This window comes from Bos taurus, chromosome 2 (assembly GCF_002263795.3).
Source record: "Bos taurus isolate L1 Dominette 01449 registration number 42190680 breed Hereford chromosome 2, ARS-UCD2.0, whole genome shotgun sequence".
Classification (NCBI taxonomy): Eukaryota; Metazoa; Chordata; class Mammalia; order Artiodactyla; family Bovidae; genus Bos; species Bos taurus.
The window spans coordinates 30,913,321-30,936,702 of NC_037329.1; the positions used below are offsets into that span (position 1 = coordinate 30,913,321).

Here is a 23,382-nt window from a genome sequence, read left to right on the forward strand (position 1 = left end):
CAAACACCTAAATAACCTCTGTGTCCACTTGGTTAGTCTGCCTTATAAGAAGGGATTCATTATAGGCATTCCAAAAATTAAAAGGTGCTCCATTTTTTCCTTTAATATTTCAAATCAGTTAGAAAGAATATCATTTAGTATGAATATCTTATTCCATTTGTTAATACTTCACATGTGATACTTAATACCAAAATCCAACCCTACTAATTAAGAAAATGACTGGACAAAAGTAACTTGAAGGCAGAACCCTAAAAAGATATCTCAGGTGGGAATACTTGTAATTCTTGGATACTTATTTCAGTTCTCTTTTGTTTCTAGTGTAGAGTTACCAAATGCCAGAAGATCGTAACTTGAACATAGGCCCTTCCTAGGCTATTGCTCTAATCCTTTATTTGTTTATGAGTTTATATTTAAGAAGTCTTACATAAAGCCATAAATGAAAATTTTACCAAATATTAAATTTTAAAACACAAGTAGCAATCTCTACACAAGTACTGAAAAGACTCCACAGCTAAAACAACAAAATAATTCTACTTTCAACTGGCAGATCAGCTCTCTGCCTCCAATTCCAAAGTAGTGACTTCACGTGTGTTATTTTGGAATACCTAACTCAAATGGAAAACACATGAAAAAGTCTAATGTTTACAAGAGAAAATGAGAAGAGAGTTTTGATTTTTCCTACTATAAGCCCCACCTTACTAGATATTTCTCTAATGTGAAACACAACGGTTTGAGATGAGGCAAAATACATGCTCTTTTGGAGAAGTTTGAGGTTTTAAAATTTCTGAAAATTAAGAATAGTGAATGTCAAGTTATCCTACCTCAAAAGATACTCAAACTTAGCCAAAGGTTTAAATGGACTGGTGACGTCAACATTTGATTCTTCATAATTAATTTTTAGTTAACACCATAAATTAAACATGTGCTGTGCTGTGCCTAGTTGCTCAGTCATATCCAACTCTGTGGCCCCATGGACTATAGCCCTCCAGGCTCCTCTGTCCATGGGGATTCTTCAGACAAGAAGAATACCATGCCCTCCTCCAGGGGATCTTCCCAACCCAGGGATTGAATCCAGGTCTCCCACACAGCAGGTGGATTCTTTATCGTCTGAACCACCAGGGAAGCCCAAGAACACTGGAGTGGGTAGCCTCTCCCTTCTCCAGGGGATCTTCCAGACCCAGGAATTGAACTGGGGTCTCCTGCACTGCAGGCGGATTCTTTGCCAGCTGAGCTAAATTAAACATACATAAAAATAAAAATTGACCTCCCTTACTCTAAAGGAGATATTTACTATTAGGTAAAATGATGAGAGGGGACTACATATTAAAATTTAATGACCCAATTCTATTTTCTAAATGCTGACTTTAGTGTCTGGGCTTCCCTCATGGCTCAGATGGTAAAGAATCTGCAGGCAATGCAGGAGACCTGGGTTGCACCCCTGGGTGGGGAAGATCCCCTGGAGAAGGGAATGGCTACCTACTACCATATTCTTGCCTGGAGAATTTCATGGACAGAGGAGCCTGGCAGGCAAGTCCATGGGGTCACAAAGAGTCAGACACTGAGTGACTAACCCTTAGTTTCTAGAAACTTACAATACAAGAAATTAGGCCCCACCACTTCAGCATAGCCCAAACACACTTATCCAAAATTTAATTAACTAGATATTAAGATATTATTCAGCTTATTAGTGTACATTTGAGTTCAACTAATTTCAGCAATTATTTGCTCCAGGCTATAAGGTTTTTAAAATTCCCCCCTTGAATCTCATTGTTATTTTGTGAAACTAGTACCTATGGTCTTGCTACCTAAATGTTACTTTTCATAACTATATTTAAACTTTCTCTGAAGTTAATGTTTAATACCAACTTCCACCTAATCACTGAATTAGCAATACTATCTTACAAAAAAGAACAAACAGAAATAGCATCTTTTCCATAATTATATATGATAAATACAGTAAAACTGATTTAAAAATCTAAGGTTCCTTTCTTAGAAATATATTTTTGCTCTTTTAATTTTATTAACTGATCCCTAATTTTTGTGACACTGTTTCACTACTTAAATTACATCCTTCAGTGTCTCCAACTCTCCCAAATCATCATTCTTAGGATGAGAATAATAATAGAGGTCTTTCTGTTTCCTGCCAATCAATTCAAACAACAAAGAATGAATCTTTGTTTTTGGTTGTTATTTTTATTTCTTCATGCAAGTGTTAATTGCTGGGAATTCTGGCTTCATTTTTGTGTAAACATTAAGGGTTTAAATTCCTTCTCTTTATTCCCAACTCTGTGCTTAGTAATCTATAAATGAACCAAGAATATACCCTGGTATTTATACTCTTCTAGTAAATCAAAGAATTCTTTAAATTACCAAGAGTCTTACTGTAGTTGGAAATTTTAGAATTTTACATTTAGACAGCATGCACTGTGCTCAGTGGGGTTAAAAATATTTTCAACCTGATTCGTCATCACTACCTTCACTTCCTTCAAAACACTGTTTACTTCAGGAAACATGAAACTACACGTAAATATCAAGCCAAGATCCCAATGATATCTCCATTAAATATATGCCTGTGAAAACTAAATACAATCACATTTTTTGTTATTCCATAAGAGCAAAGAATGTAACAAAATGAGGATTGGAACTGCCCGTCACCAAGCATTTTTCTAGTATATGCAATAAAATACCATTGTGGGAAAATTATAAGGAAGAAAGTGGATAAACTGAGGCATTGTTCACAAATCAAAAATTATTTAAAATCTTTTAAAAAATTCATATTAACCTGAATATTAATATTATCAGCAACTCCAAATGGTGACTACTTGAAAGAATGAGTTAACTATATTTTGTTTAGCTATATACTTTTATATTGTCAATTAATCTATCACCAATTTTGCCACAGAAATTGTATGAATAGGTATTTCCTATTTTCTTATAGAAAGAAAATAATTTTTAAAAGTCTGGATGGTTTAAAGCAAACATCATACCAAAATATCTTCTTATGTAGAAATTCCTACCTCTTTGCTTTCTTCCATATCTGACTCGCTGCTGAATTCTTCAGTATTTAAATTTTCAAAGTCAGACTCTCCGACAGCAATTGGTACAGTCACAGTGAGGCTGGGGTTGTTTATGAAGGACATGTAATCACTTTCATCCACGACATACTTTTCTACACTGCTGCCGATGCCACTGGTAGTTCCATTGCCATCTTTGAGATAATTGAGGTCTTTGCCTATTTCTATCGTGGTATGGTTGGAAATACAGCTGTCTTTTTTGTTATTTAGATCTTCCAGAGGTTTAATTTCATCTAAAGCTTTCTGCTTTCTAACAAAGGCTTTCTGAATAAATTCACGTATTTTTCTTTTAACAAAATCGATTCCTTTTTGCATCCTTCCCACAGCAATCTGGAGATTATTCATTTCATTATCATCATCAGTGGCGGCAAGATTGTCAGAACTGAATGAACTCAAGAGTAAGGCTAGGAAGAGGTTCAGAACCTAAAACACAATAGGAAAGCTGGTGATCAAAACATTCCATTGTTTCTATTGCTCCGAACTACAAATTTTCCAAAGTTGTTCTTACACCTCACTTTTTGCTAATAGATATTCTTTCTAATTTATGATAAACTATCCTGGAAAAAAAAATACCCAGCCAATAATACTACATTAACACTATTTACATTTTAGTCATTGCAAAATTACTAAAACCACTGCTATGTAAAACTTCTATATTAAGTTCATTTCCAAATGAAAAATTTTTGCTATCTATATAACTATACAATGAAAAAGGGAAAGAAAAGTTTTGTTTGGGATGTTAAGTATTTTCCCCATGTAACCTGGGTTTTCCAGGACACTGATAATTTATTATACTTTTATTCCTGAACCAAAGATGATTCCACTACATTTAAATATTATTTTATTTTTATGTTTGTATGTATTCTTGCACTTTAGATAACATCAATTTAGAAAAAATATATATACCTACCACTAGATCAAAAATCTCAGTTTTTGGTTCAGAAAATCATGGCCACTAGATTTATATAGTAGTTGCAAATAGTATTAGGAAATGGTTACAGACCACTGATTAACAACTTGAGTCTCCAAAAATAGGACCCACTGATATGGGTTAGCAAAAAGATTAGTGACCATAAATCTGCTATGTACACTCAAAAAGAGGTAATTTACTAAGAAATAGAACACTCTCATGGACACAAGACCAAGTATATGAGTCCTTGATCATTCAAACAGACAGAACAATGACTGAAAAGGATATGGCCCTGAAGGGGTCCAAAGACAAAAAGTAAATAATACAGAAGAGGAATTCTAGGAAAGGTTTTCAGTAGAACGCCAACGAAAAGGATGCTGCATTCTTGCTGTATTCCTATCTTTCTAATAGGCTAATGAGCCTCAGAGTTCCTTTGTTTAACCAGTTATGAGTCAGTCTAACCAATGGTGTTAAGAAAGGCAAAAACCTATAAGATCCAACAAGGACTGCACATAATTCTGTGAGTCTATACTGACATCTTTCAGTTGCTACACCATGGTTGCTAGTACTCGTACTAAGACTGATGCTTCACATCTGGAATTTACCAATGAAGTTATATTTTATGGTGATTTGCTTTGAATGTATTTTTTGGATAAAAATAGATGAAAGAGAAAAAGTTAAATGCTACATTTTGGGTTTTATCCCTAATCAAACTGAATTTTGGTACCATAATTTTTTCTAGATTTGATTAAGGTTCATTAATGAACTTTTTCTATTAGGAACTTTTTCTTGACAAATATTAGTCAACCTTCCCAGAGTGAGATCCAACTCTCAAAGCTTTGGAGCAGGTATCTATTATGTCTTTTACTGTTATATCTTATGATAAGTCCATTCCCTTTTCACATTAGAATTAAAGCATTGGGTAAGAATCAAGTTTATTTTCTCAGTGCTAAGCTTACAAGATTGTTGTAAGGATTCAGTTAAGGGATCCATGTGGCCCTCACAAAGCTACTGGCACATGGTAAACACTTGAGAAAGTTTAGTTGTTATATCACTGTTACTATGATCCAACCTACTCTCTGTTATACTATCTTTCAATTTACCTTTTTTTGTTTTCAATCTAATCTCTTTTTCTAGACCTCCTTTATTACCAAAGGGTATTGATCAGTGTAACAGCTGACCAAGGTGGTGGGTGTGACCAAAGGCAATTTAAAGAAATACAGTTCAACAAGCTTACTCAGGAACTGAAGCCTGGGATCCTGTTTCACACATGGTCATGGACAGACTCCAGATTATTCTCTTGGAATAATGATTTCTATTTGGGATTCAAGGTTGAAACATATTGTCAGTATCAGTACTTTTTCTAGCCTGATTTTTAATTGGTGAGAAAAACTCATTTTCACATCCCTTTTGTGTGCTGCTAAGTCATTTCAGTCGTGTCCCATTCTGTGCGACCCCATAGACGGCAGCCCACCAGGCTCCCCCATCCCTGGGATTCTCCAGGCAAGAACACTGGAGTGGGTTGCCATTTCCTTCTGCAATGCATGAAAGTGAAAAGTGAAAGTGAAGTCGCTCAGTCGTGTCCAACTCTTAGCGACCCCATGGACTGCAGCCCACCAGGCTCCTCCATCCATGGGATTTTCCAGGCAAGAGTACTGGAGTGGGGTGCCATCGCCTTCTCCATCTTGTGTGCTAATGCCCCACTTAGAGATAGAGGTTGCTACTTCTAGATGTGATAATCTTAAAAAAAATGTATTCTTTTTCTGCAGCACCTGTCTTAAACCTGTAAGAGGATTTCTGGCCATAGTGTTAGCAAACCAAGATGATAGCCTGGGAAAAGCAATCTATAGCCCTACCTCTGTCTTGTCTGTGGACTAGGCAGTGATTACTTACACCTCTTGTGGTCGAGCATTACATGGCAGTTTATTTGTGCTTACAGGAGGTTATGTTTGGGGGACATTAACCTTTTTGGTGAGGATGAGAAGGAAGAATTGTAAGAAGCAGTGCACTGGGTTCAGTCAACCTTATTTAAGGAAATGTGATATGAACATATTTCCTTAATAGTGATAAACATGACAGATATTTTTACCACCTTAGTTACTCTAGAAAAAATATACAAGATATCACAAAAGGAGGGATACTTTTTAACTTATAGTAAATAAGGAGATTCTTCAATTTTTTAAAAAAAGTACAGAATTTAAATATATGCCAATAGATGGAAATTATTATTTTATCTGTTATACCATTTTATGTATATGTAGCAATCCAAATTAACACAAATGACATCCATAGGTATGAATACTTCCTGAAATTCTCTTCTCAACTTGAAATCCTTTGTACAGTTAGAGAAATGTGTCCTATTTCAGTAAACTAAAGATCATATGTGGTATGTTGAGTTTCTTTAAATTCACTATGTTTTCTGGCTCCATAAATTCTACCCAAATTCCACCTGCTCATTGCCACTTTCCTGATAAAAAGACATCTGTAGCGTTCAACTGTCTACAGGAAAAAATATTCAATTCGGTAATGCATAATCAGTCTTTTCATAAATTAAACTCTACACAGTCTGGCCTCAAACACTTTCTGCTACCCCACTATGAATTTTCATTGCTTGCATCCAGTCTTCTCACTCATTGTTGTTGGATTCTGTTCTCTGCCTTCTATTCTCTTCTTCCAATGTATGCCAGATATATAAGTGAAATCAAACCAAATCTAAATACAAACCAACGACATTTTCTCTGTTTTTCTTTTATGTAGCCCTGTGATTGTTTCTTCCTGTTCCATGCATTCCTGCATCTTCTGAAATCAAGCAAGTTATATCTGGAATTGTAGTGGTTTTAAAATTATTTGATACTCATCCCTTCAAAAGTTAAAGTCTAATCCCTTTTTCTTAAATGTGAGCTCTTTTTAATGACTAGTCAATAGAATATTGCAGAAGTGACAGAATGTGACTTCAAGATTAGAACATAAAAAGAGCTTTCTCCTTGCCCTTTGCTTTTTGTCTTGTGATCTGGAAGAAAAAGCCAACTGCCATGTCATGAAGATAATCAACTCCAAGGCAAGATCCATGTGGAGAGAAACTGAAGGCTTCTACCAACATCCAGTAAGGCTGAACTGGGACCTCTCAGCAACAGCCATGAGAGTGAGCCTTATTAGAAGTCAATTCTTCAATCTTAGTCAAGATAACTGTCTCCCATCAACATCTTGATAGAAATCTTTTAACTAACCCAGAGCCAGAACCAGATAACTGGTTCCCAAATTTCTGACCTACAGAAATTATGAGATAATTAATAAATGTGTATTGTTATAATACAATATAATACAATACACTGTTCACATTTCTGGATTGTACACTATTCATGTTTCTTGTTATTTTAAGAACAGGTCAGAATTAAAAACAGGATACTGAGAAGACTGAAATATTGCAAAAAATAGAAAAAATTAATAATTCTTTGTTTTTTTCCCTTTCCCTTTTCTCTTCCTCTGGGGGACTGAGCCAGTCAGTCCACTCTAAAGGAAATCAGACCTGAATATTTATTGGAAGGACTGATACTGAAGCTGAAACTCCAGTAATTTGGCCACCTGATGCGAAGAATTGACTCATTTGAAAAGATCCTGATGCTGGGAAAGACTGAAGGCAGGAGGAGAAGGGGATGACAAAGGATGAGATGGTTGGATGGCATCACCGACTCAATGGACATGAGTTTGAGTAAGCTCTGGGAGTTGATGATGGACAGGGAAGCCTGGCGTGCTGTAGTCCATGGAGGTGCAAACAGTTGGACACGACTGAGCCACTGAAGTGAACTGACTGGGGGACTGGAGGTTACTTTTAATATGAAAGAAAATGAAGTCTATAAATTGCAGACTTTAAAATATTGGTTATGATAGTCCTTGTTCTATTCCATTGAGTTGGGGCCTGATCAAGCAACTTAGTATAATAAATTTAACATGTGAGAGTCTGATCCCTCTCAAATAAATCTATTGTCCTTTCTTCCCCAACCACTGGGTCCACTATTTCCTGGCTTGGGATGGTCTACTTTCTTCTCAGATCTCAATTAAAGATATTTTCAGGTCTGAACTCTTTGACAAAGCCTTCTGTGATGATCCTTGCCATCGCAAAGCAACATTTCCATCTTGTGAACTTTACATACAACACTTTGCTTGCACATTTTTTTCACTTACTCTTTTTATTCCTGTTTGAGTAAATGTCCTATCACTATGCCATATTTATCATCCTACCATCGTTCCCAGGCCTCCAGGACTCAGTAGAGGTGTGTTGGGCATAGTTCATTTTACACAGAAATGATAACAAATGATTCTTGAGTCAGTGTTACTTGTTCATACTGTCATTTCTATGCAACAAATACTGATGTGCTTTTAATGGACTGAGATGATCACTATTTTTTTTTAACTCCAACTTGCAGAGATCCCAAATGTGAAACATTTTCAAGTGACAATATTGTTAGTATTTATAAATAAAATGAATGACTGTCTAATAGCACTGCCATGCTTTAGCATAAGAACGGAAAGATAAAAGCCAAAAATGGCCCTCTCCATGGAACAGTAAGAGGTACAGAGATGAAGAACAACTTTGGTTCAAAAGATATTTTAAGAGCTTGTGTTACATGTCAATTACAGTTCAATATAAAGGGAAAAATTTTAAATAATGTAAGCAGATATTAAAAAGAGTTCATGTAGATTTCTATAGTCTGATCTATAACTGACTCCTGCCATCATGAAGAATTGACACTTGATTTAAAAAAATATACAAAACATTCCTGATGGTTACATTATCTTTTACTGAAAATGAGAAAAATGTTTTACCACATACCACCAGGTTTCCAATGACCATGACCATCATGAAGACAGTAAGGCACATGGTTTGACCGGCGACCTCCATGCAGTCCCACATGGTCTCTATCCACTCTCCACACAGCACCCGGAACACAATCAGGAAGGAGTGGAAGAAGTCATGCATGTGCCAGCGAGGGAGTTCACAATCATTGGAAATCTTGCAGACACATTCTTTGTAGCTCTTACCAAAGAGCTGCATGCCGACCACGGCAAAAATGAAGACGATGATGGCCAACACCAGGGTGAGGTTACCCAGAGCCCCTACAGAATTGCCGATGATTTTAATTAGCATATTCAGGGTGGGCCAGGATTTTGCCAACTTGAAAACTCTAAGCTGAAAACAGAAACAAGGTCATTACTGCTCTGCATTTGGAAGAATCTGTATATTTGTTTATAGGGAAAATCTACAGTGTCTCAGTTTTAGGTGATGGGTTATTTGTGTGCCAAACTATTGTCTATATTCTTCATTTTGAAATAGTATATATTGTAAATAAAATAAGAATACAGTTCTTTTTTAATTGGTATTTAAATTCCATAATCTTACATAAGCATTTATACTATTCTTTTTGTTTTTCTGTAAGGAGCTGAAATACCTAAAATTAATGGTGATTCATTAGCAGAAACTGCTTCAGAGAAGTAGAGGCTCTAATAGAGGCTCTCATTATTTAAAAGCCCAAAATGGATATATTTTTCAGTGTACTTGAAATATCATGCTGAAATGCACAAGTGTAAACAACATTAACACTTAAATTAGGTAAGATACAAGGGAAAAACCAACTAATTTCTTTAAATCTTAGACTGCTTTGACCTTTAGCGTATTGTAATATTAGGCTATATTTTAAAGGAGATTTATTATATTCAAATAAGAAATACTTGGACTTGAATAAAAAGCTGTATTTTGTCAACCTTTATGTCTTCAGTGATTTAATTAAACAACTCATTATAGTGCATAAATGGCTTGCCACCACTATGCCTGACACATTGGTTATATTAGCTCATAGAAGCCTCTAGAGTACCATTTACCATTAAACAGCATCAGCATTTTATTTCTGATGCTTCAGTAAATGTCAGGCTAAGAGTAGTGCATTATTTAATGGCAACTTAGTGACCCAAAGGAGCAAAGATAAGAACCAAAAATTTTAATTTATTCCCAGAGAATAATTAATGCAAAACAGCCTGATATACTAAGCAAGACAATAGTGATATTATGCTTAATACCTTCCTAAACTGCATCACATTATCATAAAGACCTACTAAGCTTTTAAAAAGTAGTTGCCCATTTTCACTTGTTATATAATCACTCCTAATTTTTTTTTTTTTAATCCTTCTAGCTTCAAATTAGATCCACAGCTAAAGACTAGGAAAGGAAATCACAGCTCTAAGGATCTTAACATATTTGAAAATAGTAAGTTTAAAAATAAAATTTAAAAAAATAAAAATAAAAATTGAAAAAAAAATGAAAATAATAAGGAAATTTCTAAACAGACTTGATCACAAATTCTTGAAACTAATCACCATTTAGGTAGGTTGCCTATAGGAATCTATCTTTACCACCAAATACAATGTCTGTTGTTTGAAAATAAATCACAAAATGTTGGAGCCAACTCAAATATACAGCACAATAAAACATATCAAATTTTAAATGGAAATGGGTCAAGTGATATTTTGTCTTTTAATTTAAAAAGAGGCCTAAACTTATTAAATATAAAGAACAAATGAAAAAGCCTTTCCTTAAAATTAAAATATTATACAGGCAACTTTTCTTAGAGAGTGGATTTGGTGACTTCCTGCCTGGCTAAAGGCACAGATGAATAGAAGCTCTGTCGTCTTCTCTGTGCACTCTACCCAGTCCCGAGTCTTGTATGGGGGCAAAGTGGGCAACTCCATAATCTCTTAGCCTCTGGTAGAAACTGGAGCCCATCCAAAGCCCCAGTCAAGCCCCTTATTATGTTTAAGCAAACCCCATATACCTGAGAGGTATGTATTGTGTTGTTTAATTTGATTTAGGATTATGTATGACCTCCATTTTCTCTCTTCCCATTAGCCTTGACATTCAATTACTAAGGAGAGAATTATTGGCTGTTCATTTGAATTAAACTTAATCTGTGCATTAAAACTGTAATGAAGAAGAAACTACCATCTGCTTTGTTAGAAATATATTCAAACAAAATTAAAGCTATGGGAAATCTTTCAATTTTTACAAGAAAAGAGTGACTACTACTTAAATTATTTATAAAAATATTGTGGTTACTCTCAGTTAATTTACCAGTCGAAATGATCGGAGAACTGACAGTCCTTCCACATTTGCCAAACCAAGTTCCATTAAACTAAGGCTCACAATTAAACCATCAAAAATATTCCAGCCTTCTTGAAAGTAATAATATGGATCCATGGCAATTATCTTGAGAAACATTTCTGCTGTGAAGATCCCAGTGAAGACCTAAGTGAGAAATGTTTATTACATGAGTGATGACTCTTGAAAGCATAAATAACTATTAAGCAATTTAATTTAATCCCAACAAATCACAATTTAGTTTTGAGTTTTAAAAATTGATTTAGACCCAGGAAATTAGTATCCTCAAATGGTTTGTATTCAAGTTGATATTTAATTTTTTACTATAGTCAAGGTTTATCAAGTGATGAAGAATATAAGAATTAAGACAGACAGTAAAACTAATATTCTCACTTTTATATTCTTAAGTGAAAGGTTCAGGTTACTCATTGCAGTCAACACCCTGACTTTTCCTCTGATCTCCCTAGCTTTCCAAAAACTCACCAAATGATTACCTATTAGGGCATTCTAACCCTAGAACCAGATTGACTGGCTTAGAAATGGTTCTGTAACTCCAACCAGGCTGATGGTATTCAATACTTGGGCTTGTTGTGTTAGAAATACTGGTTAAGAGGCATACTCCTTCTGCTCAATGAGCGGTGTCAGTAGGATAGAAGTTGGTAGAACACTACCCTCAAAAGAATATCCAGCCAGAGATGAAAGAAACATACTGGGAAAAGTCTGGCAAGAAGCTAATTCCCAATGACATTGATTGGGAATTTGAATCTAGACAGATTAAAACCTGGAGCTATGCCCAAATGGACTTTAGTTACTTGAAGTAATGAATTATTTTTTTAAATTTATTTTGCTTATTTTTGCTTAAGCTCATTTGAGCTGTTTCCTAATACTCATCTCCATAAAGCTTATTTTATCCCTTGCTCACTTTTTTATAGATAATGTTGAGGTGATTCCTACATATGTGAAAAAATTTGGACTAGGTACCATTATTGTCCTTTCCTAAAGTTCTGTGATTTTGGGGCACAGCCTAAAACAGTCTCTGAAATATCTTTTAGAGTCTCTGTTACAGTATTTAGAGCTTTCATTGCTCTGTCAATTTCTCATGGGTATAGATCCCCTCACTGTAAAATGCAGACATTCATAGTATCTACCTGAGGACTGACTTTGTGGGTACCTAGAAAGAGGGATTTTATGTAAACCATTTAGCACAATGCCTGGTACAAAACAAGAGGTCAGCATATATATTGTAACTTTATCGGTTAAGACCTATCTGGTTATAACAGAACAATAATGGTTACTTCAGAGTCTAAAAATATTGTGTATCATCCTTCAGAATATATCATTTACTATCTATATAGAACCTGTCTATATATTCATTTATCAAGGTGGGAAGTTCATGAGAACTTAATAAACCTCTTACATTGATATCAATATATTTTTGTTACCTGAATTTATTCATTTTGACTTTCATTTCTATCACTCTACCATGTAGCCATGAATGTTAGTATAGAATTTTAGATTAAAAAATATGCAAAACTTAATAACCTCAGATATGCAGATGACACCACCCTTATGGCAAAAAGTAAAGAGGCACTAAAGAGCTTCTTGATGAAAGTGAAAGAGGAGAGTTAAAAAGTTGGCTTAAAGCTCAACATTCAGAAAACAAAGATCATGGCATCTGGTCCCATCACTTCATGGGAAATAGATGGGGAAACAGTATCAGACTTTATTTTTTGGGGGCTCCAAAATCACTAGAGATGGTGACTGCAGCCATGAAATTAAAAGACACTTACTCTTTGGAAGAAAAGTTATGACCAACCTAGATAGCATATTCAAAAGCAGAGGCATTACTTTGCTAACAAAGGTCCGTCTAGTCAAGGCTATGGTTTTTCCACTGGTCATGTATGGATGCGAGAGTTGGACTGTGAAGAAAGCTGAGCACTGAAGAATTGATGCTTTTGAACTGTGGTGTTGGAGAAGACCCTTGAGAGTCCCTTGGACTGCAAGGAGATCCAACCAGTCCATTCTGAAGGAGATCAGCCCTGGGTGTTCTTTGGAAGGAATGATGCTAAAGCTGAAACTCCAGTACTTTGGCCACCTCATGCGAAGAGTTGACTCATTGGAAAAGACTCTGATGCTGGGAGGGATTGGGGGCAGGAGGAGAAGGGGATGACAGAGGATGAGATGGCCGGATGACATCCCCGACTGGATGGACGTGAGTTTGAGTGAACTCAGGGAGATGGTGATGGACCAGGGAGGCCTGGCGTGCTGCGATTCATGGGGTCACAAAGAGTTGGACACGACTGAGTGACTGAACTGAACTGAACTGAACTGAATCATTTATAAGTTCCTAAAATGTATAGGACAAATTCAAACAGAAATAATAACCTCTATATGATGTTTCTTCCTTTAAAAATCCATTTTCAGGTATGAACAGATATTTCAAAATTATCTGACTTAATATGTTTGACAAATGTAAACATGTCTGAAAGAGTCTATTCTAAATACCTGAGGAACACATCAGCATTTTACCATAGATCTATGTCCCCTGTAATTCATAATGATCTTTTTAATGAATGGGCAATTTATATTTAATTCTAAGTCAAACTATAAATAAAATCTTTGACTCTTTTCTACTGCTTAAATGAAGCAATATAATTTGTTATAAAAAAGTAATGCTGAACTTTTGTTGCCCAAGTAAATATGGCCAGTTAATTCATATTTAATTTGAGAGTGATATGTGAAATTCATTAAAGTAACCATAAACTCTTTCAATGAGCAGAGTAATCCTCAGTGAGCCTTACCAGGTTCCCAACTGACAGCACACTGCTAAACTGCTCCGTCATGGGATAGTGCTCCATGGCCATGAAGAGGGTGTTTAAGACAATGCAGATGGTGATGGCCAGGTCAACAAAAGGGTCCATCACAACCAGGTTGACAACATGTTTCACCTTTAACCATGGCTTACAGCAGTCCCAAATCAAACACATGTTAGCAAATTTATACCAGCACGGTGGGCATTTCTGTCTGGATTCTTCAAGTTCTGGAAGAAAACAGAATACTTATGAAAACTGCTTCCTCCCTTTCAAGAAGCCTTTGGTTTAAATTGAAAGTGACTCTTAAAAAATTCTGAAGTTGTTAAAAGGCATTATAGGTTAATTTGATGGTTGAGCAGGAAAGCAGTGATAGACTAGCTGTCATAAAAAATGTGGAAGAGCTGGTAAACTTTACAAATGTATCTTAGTTAAAAATGGTTTCCAAGATTCTATCTATAACATTAAACTATCTGATAATTATCTTCAAGGCTATCATAAATTAATGGGTAGGACTTGCGTTGAGTATACTTAAACGTCATCTATGTTCCAGATAGAGCACTTATATTATGAAAGACTGTCTCTCAGGAGAAGTCTTTAAAACCTTTATTAGTCATGATGAATTTCAGTTTCCTGGATTAGATGTGTTTTTTGGGGTATTTTAATGAAAGAGTTTTGTTAGTATAAAGTTTCTGGTTAAACCTAATTTGATATAGTATTATATATTAAACTTAGCAAGACTCTTTTTTTCCTCCACATTTCTTGATTTAACTGGATGACACAAAAGAAGAGGAAATATCCACCCTAAGAAAGTGAGATCCTCGCTGTTTCACAAAATGTGACTGATGCACTACTGGTAAAATGCAAGAGGATCTTAGATGGAACATATGTATTATCAATAAATTTTCATGAAATGCATTTATTTTAATGTGTTAAAATAACAATCACACCAAACCTATGATAAAAGATTTCATATAAAAACACATTTACTTAAGAAAATAGTATAATGATTTCAAAAAAGAATTTCAACTAAATAATAGGAGAGAAAAGACAGAAATGCACAGATCTTTAAGGTGATGCTCAAAATACATAAAAAGTAAATATTTGCAAAGAATTTGGGAGAAGTAGAAAGTGGGAAATTATCTACTATTTTTCTGTGGTATATTTATCTCAATCAGTTATTGAGTAAGAAAAGGATGCAGTTGTTGTTTTCTGCCAATATTACACTCTATCACTTGCTCAGCCAAATGTGAGACCTGATTAGCTCTGATGAGCACTATAATTGAGGTAAAAAATTCTTTGTTCATCAATAGCATAACTGACTCTGGTTGGTCAATTTAGTATTCCTACTGTGGCAACTGTAATCTCTCTCCAAATCTGGGACAGTTTACTAGGAATTAAACTTTTTAAGGGAATTCATACAATGGACAAACACTACCATAGGTAGTGGTTTTTGCTTTGCTGATAAACATTTACTACTAATTTTATAAAGTTTGTTACTTCACTAAAGTAAATTAATTTCCTGATTATTCTTCACAGAATTCCATTAGAAGCAGATTCTTCAATTGTGTCCTTAGATACTGAAATACTTTAAGTACCCAATTTATTTCCATTTCTCTTAATATGTAATTTTCTAAACAATAAATAGTTAAGTTGTAAATCAGAAGAAAACATATAGTTTTTATGTGCTGTTTTATAGATGCTTTTAAGACTCCCAAATAAACTCATATTTATACTGAAGATAAAAGGACAATATCATTTACAGTAAATAACTAAAGAGAACTGAAAAAAATCTCTTTCCTTATGTACAGTCAGCATAAGTATTTTTTTAAAATGCTACTTGCAGTTTAGTAGATAAAGAGAAGCAAACGGAAAAAAATAAGAGAAAAGGTCAAAAGGGAAAACACAGCCAGTGCTGCTCATCTTGACACCAGGAAGAGGTGGAGCCGAGTTGTTAAGTTCTAAAATAAAATCATTCAATTATTCATGCCAAAAAGAAAAAAGAATTATTACACTTTGAAACAAAACAAAGCACTCAGGAGAGAACTACAGCCACGTCTCCATCATCCTAGGTGGGTTATCCACACTGAGATGCATTTACAGCTCAGTTTATGTCTTTCTGGCTTCCCTCAATTCCCCAGTGCTTCCTCCTCACCTCCCACCAGTCCTCCCAAAGATGTGCCCAGGAAATATTTCCATGTGGTTTTTGCATTTTAAAAACCTGAAAAGGAAACAATTCATTTCTGTGTGTCTCCTACAGTGTCATTAAGTAGGAGCCTATTCATTACCCTGGACAATGGAAATTGAGCTGTAGTTCAAAAGAAGGAAAACAAAAGCTGTCAGCATGGGTCAACAAGCCTGGTTGAAAAAAGCAAAGGTGAACTAAAACACGATTAGACTTAGAAGAAAGGATCCCCAAATAAACAGATTATGTCAACCTAAGACACTTTTTCACCATTGTCAGGAACCAAAAAGGACTATATTAAAGACAGTTCTAGTTGCCTGTGTGCACTATGTAGCTAACAACCAGCCTTGATTAATGCCAGATTCAAAGTGGTTAGATATAACTGAATAAAGAAAAGTATGCTTTGCATTCTACACAACCAATGAAAAATAGAATGAAAACTCAGCCATGTTCCTCGCAAAAAGATCAAGCTAAAAGCTCTGCAGATATTAAAGCCAAACACTCAGTCTCCTGCTTCCTAAGTTACTCTTATCTCTAGGACATCATTTCACTCTAAGCAATTCCATGAGACACATATTCATGGAGGGCGATATGGGAATGTGTGCGTTCATTTTTAACTCTGTATCTTAGTGGATAAGTTCAATTTTGTGGTGGTGGCTTGATGTTTTTAAGTAACTTCTTAGGTTAATTCAAACTTAATGCCATCAGTAGTGCAAATTAGTGTTAATTAAGACTTACCCTGTCTCCTTCTCTACTTCTTGCTTTAGGGAGCAGACATGCTGCTGACATCGGTAGCAGAACCACTGGCAGCTTCCTCTCAGTGGTTTTGCTATGGCAAGGAGCAGAAGACCAGAGAATCTTCAAAAGATTTACCTGGAGGGACAGGGAGGAGCAAGCTACTGGCAGCTGGGGGGGAAGAGGGAGTGCAAGCTAACGCAGGCGAGGTTGGGGAAGAACGTACTGAGTTTAATATCCCATAGGAATCAGTGAAAAGATTTCTGATACTGCATTAGGACATTACGAATGTTGGGACTGTAGTAACTGACATGGCTGTGATATATATGGCCATCTACATTGTGAGATTTTCCTGGCTATGACTCTCAGGTTTTGGGTACTGATATTAAATATCATGGGATCTTTGCATTCAGACTGGAAAATAATTATTCCAATAATCTATACAGTATTAAGAGAAACTGGAACTAACAGAGAAACACGCGCACATGCTTGTGTTCTCTCTTTCTCATTCTCCATCTTTCTTTTTCCTTCCACACATCTACACACACACACACACACACACACACACACACACTTGGGAGGGGAAGGAAAGGGAGGGTTATAAAGTGAAAGGGAGAGAAGGGCAAAGGAGAGCAGGGAGGATGATAGAATACATTTTATATGAAAGTATTTTCCAAGGTGAAATTGATAGCTGATGTTTGAATTCATTAACAGCACAGAAAGGCATAAACATGTGCATTAACAAAACAATGATAAAGCAATCAATAATACTAGTTATTGACTGCCTTCTACATGCCAGGAACATAGGTGTTTTATGGATGAGGTCTTATTTAGTCTTTACAACAGTGTTATTCTAAACATCATTATCAATACTTTACTGATGAACTACAGAGCCACATATAGACACAGAGCCAATAACCGATCACAAATCAAGCTGTCCCCAAATTCTTTATTTTGGAATTATAACATCCAGACCTCTTAACAATATATTAATTACTCATATATAATCAGGAACTAAATAGAAAGCTGAGATATTATTAAACTCTGATCAGAGAGAGAGGCAAAAGTAGTTTTACAAAATTTTGAAAACTTGGCTTCAAAGTAGTTAATATTAAACCCTAATTTCCATTTTTTTTTCATTTATACTTCTGGTTAAATCAAATGAGCTTATAGCTAGAGTCTCAAGCAGTTAATACAATTCAACTGTGTTAGCATCACTATAAAAATAAACATTTATCATTACATTCCTTTTAATGTCATGCACATGACAAACGTCAACAGTTTAGGAACTTAATCTACCAAGGTTATATTCCAGGTATACCTTGAGTTTGCAGTAGCTTCCTGGAGGCTAAATGTAAAAATCTATATGAGACAACAGAATCCATGTATTGCATGTAGATTTTACTTTTATTTAGTAAAAGGAATAATAATATTGTGGCATCAATTCAGGAAGAATTTAACTCTTAGAATTTATGAAAGTTTTTATCACCATTACCAAAGCACCACCAAGTAACTGTGCTGTAAGACTTCTGACATACCTTCCATGGTGTTGGTCAAAATACTAGCCATACTCATTGCTCTTTGCCTTGCTGTAGGATCTTCCAAAAGATCCATGGAAACATGATAAGAACTGGACCGTCTCTTTCTTATTTCTGTTTCAGTAGTTGTGCCCTAAAAAAAAAATTTCATATGAAATAACTATTATTTTTAAAGGGCAGCAAAACCCAAAGTGTTCCCACAACAGGTGTTATTTAGCTAAATATTCACTGTGCTTTGTCAGATGTAAACAGCTCACTAAGGCATTGCTAGAATCATTGTTCTTGGGAAGGGTTTGAAAGCCCATCATATTCTCAGAATTCAGGGATGCCTGGGTTTGTGATCAAGATGGACTTTTCTAATTCCTCCATCTTGGGGCTTTGGGCTGGAGGGATCCTGCTTCAGGATAGAACATTTTAGCATTTTAGTCAATCCTATCTAGAGCTTCAAACTGAAACATATTACTCCTTGATTTACTCACATGTTGTTAGATCCTTATATATATTCATGTGGTTTAATGAACGAAAAGAACTTTACAGGTTTCCCTAATATGCATCAGTAGTAGCTCTCCGAAAGTGTGAATTCCATGTTAAAATGCTTCTGTTCATTATGGACAGGTACAGATACAGGGCTGCACATATGATTTTGTATAGAGCAGATGGGATGAGATGACCTTTAAGCACCCCCACTTTTTTACCTTCACATTTTGCCTTTCCCTGATGAGGCTAAATATTTTCAATTCTAAGAGACAACTTTTTTTATTTAAAAAGCTTTTTTTCAGAGAGGAGTTACTTTTTTCTCATGAATTTTACTTTTCTTTCATGGTAAAATTAATTTTAGGGTGACCTAAATGAATGTTCATCCTCATTAATGACAGTCCTATTAATGGAGTGGAAATTCTGCTTTTGACTATGTATGTATTAGAGGTAAAAAGGTTAATAAAATAATGTTAATTACTGATAGCACAACAAAGTAGGTGAGCAGTACTCATATTGCTATATAAATAAGGAAAATCCTCAGAGGAATAAAAGTGACTTCTTTATTATTAGCACTCAGACTTGCATTAGAAATGCTTGAGTCTTGCCCCGTTTTTCTCCTGTGATCACTAACTTCATTGTTTGAACTCTTGAAGTAGGAATAAATTTCTGCCCATATTGAAATTCTGGTGAGTTTTTTTTTGGAATAGAAAAGAATCAAATCATTATATCATTGCTAAAAATCAAAGATCCCCCATTATTATGTCTTGCCTTAAATTAGAGTTTCAATGCCAAGGATGGGTTCTCTTTTAAGTGTAAGATAAAGTTATAAAATTTAGTTTAATTATTATTTAGTTAATTATTAAGAATGCAACATCCTATTAATGTTGCATCAGAACTGAAAATATTTTGCCTCATCAGAGAAATTCAAAGTTTGGAGGAAAAAAATGGGGTCACTTAAAGGCCATCTGGTCCCTTCTGCTCTATACAAAATCATGTATGTTATCCGATATTTGTCTAATTTTTAGTGCTAGATTTCAAACTCTGTAATGATATTACCAAGGAAATTATTTCTTAAATTAAATTGCTTCAATTGAATTAATGTGAAAATGCAGGATATTGTGTGCTCTGGAAGGTAGCATTTGCCCACAGCTGTTTATTTTCTGTTGTTTCTCTCTGCAGTCTTGCAAAGCCACAGCTTTGGTCTGCCTCTGCAGCTCCTGCTATACCATGCTGCGGTGCCCTGCCTCACAGCACTTGATTGCAACACTGAATGATGGACACCAGACAGCAGGAAACAGATACTAAACTAGGCTTTGTTTAAACTGCCTGAATTTACCTTCAGAGATTTATTCCACCCTCTGTGATAGGACAGGAGTGATAATTACTGATAAACACTAAATATTTTCTGATGGACTGAAATTCTCTTGCATTTATGTAAAGAAGTTGTAGATTTATTTTTGTGTTCCCAATTAGCATTTATCAAGATCAGAAATACTCATACTTCATTATGTATAAGAGCCATGTGGGATGCTTGTCAAGAAAGAAGAAATCACTGATTTCTTCTTTTGGTCTGGGTCTGAGTAAATCTGAGTGGGCCCAAAAGTCTTCATTTCTTTCTTTAAACCACTTTTGTGAAGTATTATCAACATGTAAAAAGCTATGTATACTTCACGCTCACAACTTGATGAGTTTAAGGATAAGTATATACCTGTGAACCATCAGCATTATCAGTTCATAAACATTTCCATCACCTTCCAGTTTTCTTTCACTGCTTTATCATTGTTGCTGTTGCTATTTGGGTTGAGAAGACAGCATAAGATCTATCTTCTTAGCAAATTTTAAGTTTACAATTTAGTATTCGTAGCTCTAGGTACTATGCCATACAGTAGATCTCCAGAACTTATTTATCTTGCATAACTGAAACGCTGGACCCTTTGGTTATCAAACTCAGAGAAGCAGAGGGGAATGGTGGCTGCCAGGGGTGGAGGGAGGGGGAAATGAAGAATCTCCATTTTAAGAAGTATCCCAGGGAATTCTGAGGCAAGTAGTCTGATGACGAAATATATTTTGAGAAACATTGGGTAAAAATGAAAATGTTTGTTTCCTTAATCATCTCTTCTTTTCCATTTAAGAAAATTTAAAGAAAATTAATGGGAGGTAATATTGCAATATGGATAGAATGTAGGTTCAGTAGCCAGCATATATAGGGTCAAATCCTAGCTCCATCATGCACAGGCTTCAGTTTCCTCTCTGTAAAATGGAGGTAATATTAATAACTATGATAAAGCATTATTGCGAGGACTAAATGAATTAATACAAGTAAAGTGTTCTGGACACTGTCTGGTACATAGTTAGGCATGATTATTTTTTAAGAGAAGTTGATATTCCTTTTGTATTTTTCCAGATTTTTTCACAATAAAGTTCTATTTTTATTCATGATTTGATCTGATTCTAGGATACTTGAATATTTCTCTGGGAGAAGTGGTGGGGAGAGGCCAGGCAAAAAAAGTAAAGATGATCAATGGCTGTTTCTATAATCCAAGGTAAGAAGTTCTTCTATTAGGTGACTGAAAGCTGACTCCATATGATTTTAATGTGACTGACAGAGCTTATCCACCTATAATGAGTAAAATTTTGCAAAAAAAAAAAAAATCATACAAAGAAGACTTAATATGATTTGGTAAACTATAAAGTACAACCAAATTGCTAGAATTTTTTATACTTTTTTGTCAATAATATATCCCAGTGTCTTGTATTTAATGAAACTAAATTCCACTAAGTTCCGTATGCATGATTTCTGGCCATTATGTTTATTAAAAAACTCAGGACAGTAATATAAAAATTGAAATCTGCTCTAACAGTTATAACACATGACTTTACCAGGCACTTCGAGTGGCTCCTTTACCATATAAATGTACGATGGTCATTTGATTGGGTGCTAAAATGTTATAGCACCTTGACCTGCCAAGAGGAAGAACGTTGCATTGCAGAATTTAGATACATTTAGTAATACTATCTACTTCAAGTATAAGTATCAAGTTCTTCTTTTAAAGGATTAGAAATAACAAGATGCTTAAGATGGGTATTTATATCATTTCTTGCATTTATTTTGCTTATATTAATTACAAATAATGCATGATAAATTGTTGCTATATTTTTGGCAAGTTTGATACTGTGATAATAATGATGGAGGACTTCTCATTATAGTCGATGAGATTCAACCTATTTTTTAATTCATTTGTAGAAAAGTCTGAAAGGAACAATTTGACAAAGTAAGTTCATAATTTGACTGAACTGACCCTTGGCCTTTGAAGAGTAGACTCACTAAAACTCATAAAGGTGGAAATAGAAAACCATTCCTGCCTGCGCCAGCCACACCTCCCTTCCCAACAGCTGCAGGTTTCACTGGTCTCACCTCTGGTAGGAGCTGCCCAGCAGGAGATGTGAGGGCAGAAGGGCCCCCAACCAGGGAGACCACTCCGTTGCAGTCCACAGCGCTGTGCATCTTCCCGTTCATGGGCAGAATGGGGAGCACCCTGGAGGCACGGCTGGCCTGGCTGACGTTGCTGTGGCGCCGCTCCCCATGTCTGTGCGGCACAAACAGAGAGTCTCTTCTGCTGTCATTGTCCTCAAAGGTGCTGTGCTCATCATCCGCAAAATCATTCTCAGAGCCAATATCCTTGGCTCGGCCTCTGAAGCTGAAAAGGCTCGCCCTACTGTTGCGTCTTGGAGAGAACAGGGAGCCACGGATGCTCAGTAAAGACTATCAACAACAAGGAAGGATACAAAAACAGATGAACAGCATTAAGTGTTCTGGAAAATATGAGCCAAGACTCATCATTTCATAGTGCTGACTTACCTAAGATAAGGCATTGGATGGGTGTGATCAAGGGCTTGTATGGTAACTGCTGGTGGCATTCTGGAACTTTGTCCTGGGTTCAGCTCTTTTCTTTTGCTTTTCCTGTTTCTTCCTTCCTTCATTTACATCTTCTGAGATCTGATTTTCTGTCATTTTCTTCTACTTTACCCATGACTTCAGAGAGTCAGAAATATCCCTGAAGACTGTTTAGTTTCATTTCTGGCACTCAGAACTGAAATCTTTACTAAACTCTTCTCTAGAAACTATTCTTATTTAACAATCCAGTGGAGAACAATCAAGTACACAACTACATTTAGTTCCTTTGAAGTCAAAACTCCACCAGTTAAGAGTGCACTAGTGACCACAGGACCACACCCCAATGCAGATCTCACCACAGAGAAAAATGGAATCAATCTTGCTAGTAGGTCTGTTTAATTATAGTAACAAGGAGCAATTTCTCCCCTTCCCCCTGCATATTTTATAACAGTCCTCATAAATAATTTAAACAAATCAAACTGAAAGACCAAACTGAAAGACTGTATGATTCATTCCCTGATTTTCACTCTTTTGTCTGTCTCAAGAAATCTGAAGAGCACCATATTTACAAAAACCTGGTTTTCACTAAGTGTCTGGTCACAATCATTTGA

The 23,382-nt window shown here is 35.5% G+C and overlaps 1 protein-coding gene across 2 annotated transcripts in view; it reads right to left on the reverse strand.

Moving 5' to 3' along the window:
* Positions 1 to 23,382, reverse strand: part of SCN2A (sodium voltage-gated channel alpha subunit 2) — a 138,821-nt gene that overhangs the window by 32,698 nt on the left and 82,741 nt on the right. For both annotated transcript variants that reach the window (NM_001144109.3, XM_010802012.4), the window contains exons 12-17: positions 22,292 to 22,639; positions 18,400 to 18,532; positions 13,933 to 14,171; positions 11,105 to 11,278; positions 8,816 to 9,172; positions 3,018 to 3,497 (exon numbers count right to left, since the gene is read on the reverse strand). In NM_001144109.3, the coding sequence (NP_001137581.1) occupies positions 3,018 to 3,497; positions 8,816 to 9,172; positions 11,105 to 11,278; positions 13,933 to 14,171; positions 18,400 to 18,532; positions 22,292 to 22,639 (1,731 nt within the window). The remainder of the gene's footprint in view (positions 1 to 3,017; positions 3,498 to 8,815; positions 9,173 to 11,104; positions 11,279 to 13,932; positions 14,172 to 18,399; positions 18,533 to 22,291; positions 22,640 to 23,382) is intronic.